Below are 9,872 nucleotides of genomic sequence, written 5' to 3'. Positions count from 1 at the left end.
ACCATACATGAAAATATGGCATGCAAGGGAATTAGCAAGAAAACAACTGTTTGGTTCAATAAATAATAACTACAAGTGGGTGCCCACACTTAAATCGACGTTAATCAATAGGAACCCGAACTAACATATAATGTATCTATGTGACAACCAAAACCATTCATTTAAGCGATTTTTTATTAGTTTCAAGATTTGCATTGATGGCTTCTTCGTCGGATGTTGATATTTAATCGACATTGATGCTTGTCATCTAAAATCTAAGTATTTATGTCTACTACTTTCCACGAATTGTTTGGGTGGGGATAATGGTATCTTTACTATTACATTTATCATTATGGAATCTAATTAAAGAGAAGCATGGAATTGTTTCTTTTGAATTTGTCCAAAGCTTTTAGTATTGAAGTATAGTATATAGCCATTATATCAGATATGGAGAAGGGGCTAGGTGAAGCTATTAAAATTGTCTTTCCTAATGTTGGCCACAGAGTTTGCATGTGACACCTTTGGAATAATATTAAGAAACATTTTTGTTGTGATAATAGCCACAAATTGTAGAAGCTGGTGTAAACAGCTGGAAATTATTACGACCAACATGAGTTTAATGCTAAGGTTAATGAAATATATCACATCAGTCTAGAAATTCATTCCTATCTAAGTTCTTTGAAATTTAGGTGGTCCAAAGCAACTTTCTCAAAGATTATTAAGGGTATGTTTGGGACGGCGGCACAGTTACTTTGCTTTATAAAAATTTATTAAATCGGCGTTTGGGGCATTGCGGCACAACCACGTTAGAAAAAATTTTGCGGCACCTAGTTGCTTTCCGAGACCTTTCCCGTGGTCCCGCGGTCCGCTGCTTTCCTAGAAAAATGACGTAAATTCTCCCCTGCAAATATTCACGACCGTCGTCCGAAGCCTTCAGCACTGCTTTCGACTACAATTTTTCGCCATGGCAGACGTCGCAGAGGAGATGCAGTCATTACAGGAGAAAGCGTCGGTGTGGAGTGGCGTCGCGGCGAGCGACGCCTTTGCGATGGACGAAACCAATGTCTTCAATGCTGTTGACGATGACATTAAGCCTTTTCTTAACTTGTCCACTAATTTCTACAACCGGGTTTATGATGACGAGGAATGGTTTCGATCGATCTTCGCATGGTCGAGAAAGGAGGATGGGATTAGGAATCAGTATGACTTCTTTGTGCAGAGAATGGGAGGCCCTCCTCTTTACTCCCAAAGAAAAGGTCATTCTGCCCTAATTGGGTGCCATCGTCCATTTCCTGTATTCTTCAAGCAGCATAGAGATGATTACACCATATGCAGTAGGCATTAGATATTAGTATATTACCCCAAGCATTGACCTCGATTCAAAAATAAAAATGATGAATTTCTTCAGGCATACTGCGTTCTTTCTTGTGGATGGGAATGAGATAACCAGGCAAGCTCAATAAGCCCCTTTGCGACAGGATAGAAGAATGCTGGTATGCTTGTAGGATTAATTTTCTTGAAGAAAAGTATATACTATATGGTTAAACTTTATTGTCCCTAAAGCTATTATTATTTCCCGGACTCGCTGAATCCAGACCAGTGCAAAGCTCACGAGGCAATTCTTCCTGCAAAGACTCAAACTTAACTTACAGACATGGAGCTTGACGAGAGTGAAGAGACGATATTGCATGATGTGAATGTGGAGCAGGAGATGAGGATGAAGCAGCAAACTCAAGCTGAAATGCACAAGTCTAACCATCTTCCAAAGCTAAAAATTCCATAGTCAAAGAGAAAACTAGATTATTAGAAGAGGCGAAGAAAAAAATTATATTTTTAAAAAAATTATTTTCTCTTTATATACATAAGGATACGAACGTAATTTATTCCCATGCAGCTGCAGCACAGCAGTTTTGTAGTTATACTATCCAAACAAAATATAATGATTTTTATACAACAACTTCAGAAAGCAACTTTATGTACACCAATTTCACATCCTGCTTTACCGACAGCTGCAGCCATCCCAAACGCACCCTAAGAACCACTCTTTGACATGTAAGACTCAAGCTTGGTTTTCAGGTGATTGAGATCAACTTAAGAATCAGTTATCAAGTCGACCTTCTGAACTAACTCATTTACACCCTTACCTTATATTTTCTTAATGATTTGCCATCTTTTGAAATGGTCTATTAGTTGAGACTTTCTCATTATCAGTTAGGATAAAAGTAATATTGTTCAACCAGATTATTGGATTAGCCTTCTTAGAATACTCTCATGGAGTAATGTCATTAATTGTAAAGAAATTAAGAAGAGAAAAAAGACAAAAGGGAAATGATGCTAAAACATTTGAGACTTGAAGTCACTATAGGTTATCTCAGATTGATTTCTATTATTTAATGTATATCTGTATTTATAGTACTCTAGCATATATATGTGTGCCTATGATTTATTTCTTCTCTGTACATGTATATGGAGCAGATGGTGAGCATGTGGTTTGTTGTAAGTCGGCTGAGTTCATCTGTCCTTTTTATCCCCCTACAAGATGATGGTTTTCGTAAACCTTCAGCTTGGCTCGAAGTAAATGAAAGTTGGGAGTATAAAAATGCTTTGTGAAGATGTAGGTGATCTGGTCCCAGGTGTTGATCGATTGAACTCGAATGATGTTCGATGTTTGAGTGAATCTAGTGTCGTATGAAGTGATGATCGATCTCGATGTGTTTCGTTCTTGCATGTAACACTAGGTTTTTGTCCAGGGCGATGGTAGAAGTGTTGTCACAATGAAGATCCGTCAGATGCGAGATGGGTATTTTGAAATCTTGTAGTAGTTGTCGTAGCCATATGTTGTAATGGTATATTGTTTCTTGATGCTCCATGATATCGATGTGGTCCTGACAAATGAGCAATAGCCTGAGGTAGATTTCCTTATCTCTATGTCGCTTGCCCAGTCTGCATCTAAGTATGAATGTAGTTGAAGTGGTCCCGATGAAATTGGTACATCGTAGTATGTTGTGCCTTTGATGTATCTGAGTAGCCTCTTGAGGAGGTATGCATGATATGGTTGTGGGTTGTGCATGTGCTGACAAAGGAGGTTTACATGAAATGTAATGTTGGGTTGTGTGATGGTTAGGTATTGAAGAGATCATATTATTTATCTATATGTGTATAGGTCTGTGAGAATGGGGTTGGGTGCTATTTATTGTGGTGATTTGGTGCAAGATGGGTTCGAGAGGGGTTTGCATGTATTGAGTCCTGCACTTTGAAGTAGGGATATGGCGTATTGAGTTTGAGATAGAAAAAATGAGTTTTTACGGGTGGTGATGTTGATGGAAAAAAAAATTATTGGATGTGCCTAAATGTTTCATAGAAATGTGTTATGCAATTTCAATATGATGCTAGAGATAGAGAGATGAGTTGTTACTTGTGAGTAAACTGTCGTCAACAAATGTTAGGAGGTACACCTGGGAGTCGTCTTGCGAGAGTATGAGTAATGAGGGATCATTTTTATTTGGATGAAATCCTATTTGTTGTAGGAATGTTGAGAAGCTTGTAAACCATTGTGCCTGTTTAAGACTGTAAATTTCCTTGTGAAGGAGGCAGACATGGTCTAGATGTTAATTGTCTTCATAGCCTAGGGGTTGTCTCATGTATATAGTGTCAGTCAGTTTGTTGTGTAAGAAAGAATTAGCCACATCTAGTTTTTGTACTTCCCAATTCTTGTTAAAAACAATGATGAGTAATATCTGAATGGTTGGAAATTTTGTCACTGGACTTAATTTTCTAGATAATTAATCTCGTATTGTTGTTTATGTCCCTGAGCTACTATTCTTTCCTTGTATCTGGCAATTGAGCTATCATAATGGAGATTGATTTTGTATGTCCATTTGCATTCCAGGATGGGGCTATTTTTCGATGGTGGAACCAGAGACCAGGTTGTTTGCTGTTGCAATGCAAGGAATTCTGTTACCATTGATTGCCTCCAGTGTTGGTGTTTGGATGCCTCTTGATATATAATTGGATATGGGTTGGGTTTTGTTGGGTCTGAAAATATTGGTGTAATAGGTTTAGGATTATTTTTTGTTTGAGAGATCCTATTTTTAATCTTGTTATCATCAGGTGGTTGCTATGGGTTGCGGTACAAGTGATTGGGGTGTGAGGGAGGCTGTGGTGGGTTGGGTGGTGGATGTAAGAAGAAATGGGTTGTTTGGAACGGTGGATTGTGGTGATGAGGGTATGTTGGTTTAAGAAAATGAAAATGTGTTTTCATGAAAGATTACATGGCGTGAGATGGTTATGTGATTGGTAGTTGTTAGACATTTGTAACCTTTGTAAGATGTTGAATAACCTCTAAAAATGCATGTAGTAGCTATTGGGGTCAATTTGTGTCTGTTGTGTGGGGGAATTCAGGGGAAGCACTCACATCCAAAAGTTCTTAGTATGGAGTACTCATGGATTTTGTTATATAGCATATGTAATGGAGTACTGTTGTGAGTCGTATAAGATGGCATCCGGTTGATTAGATATGATGTAGTGAGAACTGCGTCTGGCCAGTATGAGTATGGTACATATGTTGTATTTAGCATAGTTTTTGTTATTTTAATGAGGTGTATGTGCTTCCTTTCGGCCATACCATTCTGTTCTGGGGTGTATGGACATGATATTTGGTGTATAATCCCCTATTTTTGTAAGTATGTTTGTAATATTGGATTTACATATTATGTTCCACCATCTGATCTAAATTATTTGAGTTTATGTGGTATTTATTTTTCAATCATTGTATGGAATATGATGAAGATTGACGACACTTCTGATTTGCATTTCATGGGAAATATCCATATAAACCGAGAAAAATTATCTTTGAAAATAACATAATAACGAAATTCTTGATATGATGTGATTGGGGCTGGACCCCATACATATGAGTGAATAAGTTCTAATGGGAATTTGGAACGGGAAACAAAAATAAGAAATTTCAACTTATGACCTTTAGCGACCTTACAAGCAGTACATAAAACAGAGGATGTTGGTATTTTTAGTTGGTTGTTGGTGTTGGAGATGATTTCCATGGTTCGAATGTGGGGATGTCCAAGTCTGTCGTGCCATGTAGCTGCAGCTTGGTGATTGTTGATAGCATGAAAGGCTGGTCGATGTATACATGTGGAGGTTGGGATTGGGTAGAGTTCATTACATCTTGGACCCTGAAGCAGAGTTTTGTTTGTCTTGATATCTTTGACAATGAAACCAAAAGCATCAAATGAAATGGTAATGTTATTATCTTTGGTTAGATGATAAATGGAAAGAAGGTTGTGAGAGAGATTTGGGATGTGAAGGAGTTGAGATAATTGGAACTTACGGTTGGGGGTTGGGAGAAGCCCAACTCCTGCGTGGGCTATGGGAAGTGTGCTAACATCTCCAATTTGTATGGTGTCTGTTCCATTGTATGGTATGGTATCACATAACGTGAGACTGTTAATATCATTTATGAGATGAGCTGTGGCACCTGAATCCAGATACTAGTCCGGGTTAGGATTGTCATTAGTGGTTGTAAGATCTGTGTCTTTTTGTGGTTAAGGAATGTCCTTTCTTATTCATAGTTGATACTATTGTGCTGGTTGAGTGTTTGGTTGAGTATTCTGGAAATTGAATCGACCTCTTCCTTTTCTTCCTCTGCCTCTGGTAGAATATATTGTTGTATTTTGATGTGGGGGATTGTATTGTCTTGCTGCTTCCGCATTGAGGTTAATTTCCTCACTGATCAAAAACGCATGTAGGTCATCAAGGCTGATTGGTTGTATCATAGTACGAATGGTGCTTTTGAATGACTGATATGATGGAGGTAAATCATTTAATGTGTATAGAATTATGTCCTCTTTGTCAAGGCTGGCTCCTACCGCTGCTATTTTATCAACCAGTGTTTTTACTTTATTTAGATACTCAGTCATAGTGTGTTGTCTCATTAAGACATTATGTAATTCATTTTTGAGTTGAATAACTCATGATCTGTTTGAAACTTGTAATCTTCTTTCAATAGTGGTCCAAATTGCAGCAGATGATTCAAGGTGGATGACATATGGTAAAATGGCTGGAGATATAGTGGAGCAAAGAACTGCTGCTAGGTTCTGATCAATCATAACCCATTCGGTGTATTTTGGTGATTTGAAGTCACTATAGGCTATCTCAGATTGATTTCTGTTGTTTACTGTACATCTGTATTTATAGTACTCTAGTGTATACATGTATGACTATGATTTATTTCTTATGTGTACACGTGGATGGAGCTGATGGTGAGCATGTGGTTTGTTGTAAATCGGCTGAGTTCGTCTATCCTTTTTAGATTGGAGTCCTCAGTTGTAGACAAAATGGAGCTCCTCAAGTATTAATCTTCTCTCTCTCTCTTTGTGGTTTTAATATCAAAACAACTTCAGGTGGGGGGAAACACTCCATTACTTGTTTAAAAAACGTTGGACGAAAAACAGTAATTTATGCATACAAAGCGATCGCAAATACTGAGGAAGCAAGTGGATAGTTGCTACAGTATATCCCACCACATCCCTCTACTACTCGCCTCCCGAGCTCCAAATTCTCCCCCAAGCAAGCAACCACTTCACCGACCCCCCATGTGCTCGACGTAATGCCCGCCCGCTGCACCCTGCCTTACGTACTTAACTCCATATGCGGAAGCTCATCCGCCCATTCCTCCATCTCCTTTCTCCAATACGATGAAACGAATTCGTTCATAATGGGAGACTCAGATGACATCGGCGGCGGAGGAACCCCTGCCTCCTTTCCTCCTCCATTTTCGTCCTCCTCCTCCTCCGACTTCGAGTTCTCAATCATCCGTTCACCTTCGTCCAAGAACTCCGCCGCGCAACTCTGCCCTGCGGACGAGCTCTTCTATAAGGGACAACTCCTTCCCCTGCATCTCTCCCCGCGTCTGTCCTTAGTGCGCACCCTCCTCCTCTCCTCCTCCTCCACTTCATCCTCCGACGCCACGAGCGCCACCGTCTCCCGCGACTCGAACAGCAGCACCTCCTCCGCCGACTCTCTCGGCCTCCTCCAGGGTCCCGTCGAATCGGACTCCTCCCGCCCAAGCTCCGTAACCGAAGAAGACTACTCAGCCACCAAGCGCCGCAACTTCTACTCCTTCACCAGCCGCTTCTCCTCTTTCTTTCTCAACCGCGGCAACAAGAAAGATCCCACCTTTGTTGCAAATCATAACGCTACTCCATCCTCCAAGAAACCCACCACCTACTCCTCCTCAGCCAAGGAAATGATAAAGAAGTATGTGGAGAAAGTAAAGCCGCTCTATGAGAAATTCTCCTCTCTGCAACACAGGCCGAGCCAGCATCAGAAAAAGAAAGCATTTTCCCTTCCTCGCTCCGGCGGCCGAACAGAGATATTTTCTTCCTCGCACTCTTATTCCCACTCTTTCGCCGGAAACCTGCGAAGCCCATATCGAATGAAGAGCACCGCCAGCTGCCCGTCTTCCATGCGGTCGTCGCCAAGCCATTCTGGTCTTCTATGCTCTGATCTGCTGTCAGCGCCGAATTCATCTTCTTCATCAATGGAGGAGCTTCAAAGCGCAATTCAAGCTGCCATTGCCCATTGTAAGAGCACTATGGTCAAGCAGAAGAAGTTGAATAGCTTCAACGATGATCTCAGTGTATTTTGAATTTGTAATTATTTGCCCAGCCAAAAATTCAACATCACTCATCATAGAAGTAAAAATATATATATTGAGGTTGAATTTTTATATATGTGGGTAAAATATTTCTTTACTTGAAATATTAGACTAATAGAATGAAAAAAAAAATGCTTTGATTTCCTCAGAGTAAATTTTTTTCTGGATGAATTTTATGGTTTTGGATTTGTTAATTAACCTCTGTTTCATATACATGTCATTCAATATTAGCAAGATCAAGTTTGGGAAAAAATAGAATTGCCTCCATAGTGAGAAATTATTTGGTACATACGCCGGACGCAGCTCTATCTTCGGAGACGAATCAGGTGCAATCACGTCAGTGGTACCGAGCAACGGTACAGAGCAAAGGAGAGACGTTTCGCATTCCGGTTGGTCTCTTGACGACGTTGGACATCCGCACATAATAATTTTTGTCAAAGCTCAGGATGTAACTGGAGTCCTAATAGTACTCAAGTTGGACTCAATAAATGGTTATTAAGTAAAATTTTATGAGATAACAACTCAAGTTTGAGCCAACACGAACTCAACTCATTAGGAGCAAACTCCTTTAAATTATGGTAATATGAAGCAGACTTACAATATGTAAAAAAATTCAATAAATTTAGTTTAAATTTACTAAAATTATGTAAAAACTATATTTCTCTTCCTTATTTCAAATGATTTATTATTATTTCTAGTTTAATTTTATGTTCTTTTTATCATGTCGGTATAATAATTGTTTAAATAAAATTATTTTTTCTATTTTATTGTAAATGAGTCACATCAAATTCGAAAAATTAAGCTCGAATTTGAACCGAAACTTGATTAATTAATCAAACTCAATTTCAAATCAATGGTGACTTGAGCTCAACTCTACTTGTTTAACTACTACTTCGTATATGCATACCTTTAGTTTCCTTATTGAAATAAGCTAGTATGACACAGCTCACCTTAATCTATTGGTTAAGAGCTTTGACTACTTATCAAAATGTCTTAGGTTCGAACCTTACGTATGTAATGTGTGTACGAATTTGCTTTCAATTGGCTCAAAAGTCCCTAAAATAAAAATTTTATGTTTTTTTTTTCTTTTAAAAACTTCATTTTCATCTACAATTTCAAAATGCTTTCCAAAAACAAATTTTTAAAGGCAAAACTCTGAAAAAACAGTAAGAAATTTATCTTTCAAATACACATTAGTTTTTACTAAGGTTTTGGTTGGGACAACTTTCTTAGTGCTTTATAAAGCAGCTTTCTAGTACAAAAATTAAAAATTTTATACTAGAAAACTCCTTTAAGAAGCAAAAAGAAAGTCGTCCCAAACGAAGCCTAAATATTTTTCTTACCTTAAAATTAGTCAAAAACCTATTCCAAATAACTATCCAAATGAAAATGTGAAGATTATAGATCTTTTTTATTTTCTGATCAGACTCAACCTGATTCATTTGCCTCTACAATAGTCATTTTTATTTTATGTTATAATTAATGACCTCATTGGAAACGGAATCTCTGAATTAAATTGGTCTTCTTCCTTCGTAATGGCTCACTGCGAAGGAAAATTTGGATATAATTTAAAAGCATTGGATCCTCTTCCTCGCCATAGATCTGAGAGATAACTAACCAATAAGACTTCTTTAAAGACTGTATTATGTTTTGATTATTTGCTGTTGTCTGATGCTTCATGTGGCTTTTGCCTTTTATATTCTCTTAGCAACTGCAGGTGTCTGTAGTTTGCTTTCAGTTAGGAAATTAGTTTCAAGTAGGGTTAGAAGCTGAAGCAGTCAGTTAATGTTATTTCTTAGCTGGAGGCAGCTGCTTAGGCTTCTTTTGAGGCTTATTTCTTTTTAAAGCAGTTTTTTTAGTACAATTTTTCGTTCGATAAATTTTGTATTACAAAATTATTTTAGAAAGTAATAAAAAAGTTATTCAAAACGAAGCCTTAATTATCTTGCAATTATCCCTTTGTTAGGTTTCATTTGACAGAGAAATTCTGTACGGAATCTGGACGAGAAGAACCATCCGGATATGTGAGTGTACACATTGTGTACAAATTTGTACACAATGTGTATCAAATTTTTATACACACTACATGTACACGATGTGTACATTCACAGTCTGGACGGTTCTTCTCTTCCGAACTCCGCACAAAATAATTACTCCATTTGAAAAACCTTTCTTATTACTTTTTTTTTCAGACCGCAATAGCAATTTATTTAATCGT

The 9,872-nt window shown here is 38.1% G+C and overlaps 1 protein-coding gene and 1 pseudogene across 1 annotated transcript; both read left to right on the top strand.

Annotated features, from left to right (window-relative positions):
- Positions 1–964: 964 nt before the first annotated feature.
- LOC110113956 lies at positions 965–1,500 on the top strand (annotated as a pseudogene).
- A 5,140-nt stretch (positions 1,501–6,640) lies between these two features.
- On the top strand, positions 6,641–7,689 carry LOC110114041 (probable membrane-associated kinase regulator 1). Its single transcript, XM_020846792.2, has one exon. The coding sequence runs from the start codon at positions 6,713–6,715 to the stop codon at positions 7,643–7,645; it is 933 nt and encodes a 310-aa protein (XP_020702451.1). The 5' UTR covers positions 6,641–6,712; the 3' UTR covers positions 7,646–7,689.
- The last annotated feature ends 2,183 nt before the right edge of the window (positions 7,690–9,872 follow it).

The sequence above is a fragment of the Dendrobium catenatum genome, unplaced genomic scaffold (assembly GCF_001605985.2).
Source record: "Dendrobium catenatum unplaced genomic scaffold, ASM160598v2 fragScaff_scaffold_1557, whole genome shotgun sequence".
NCBI classification, from domain to species: Eukaryota; Viridiplantae; Streptophyta; class Magnoliopsida; order Asparagales; family Orchidaceae; genus Dendrobium; species Dendrobium catenatum.
This window is presented reverse-complemented; position numbering and strand designations above follow the sequence as displayed.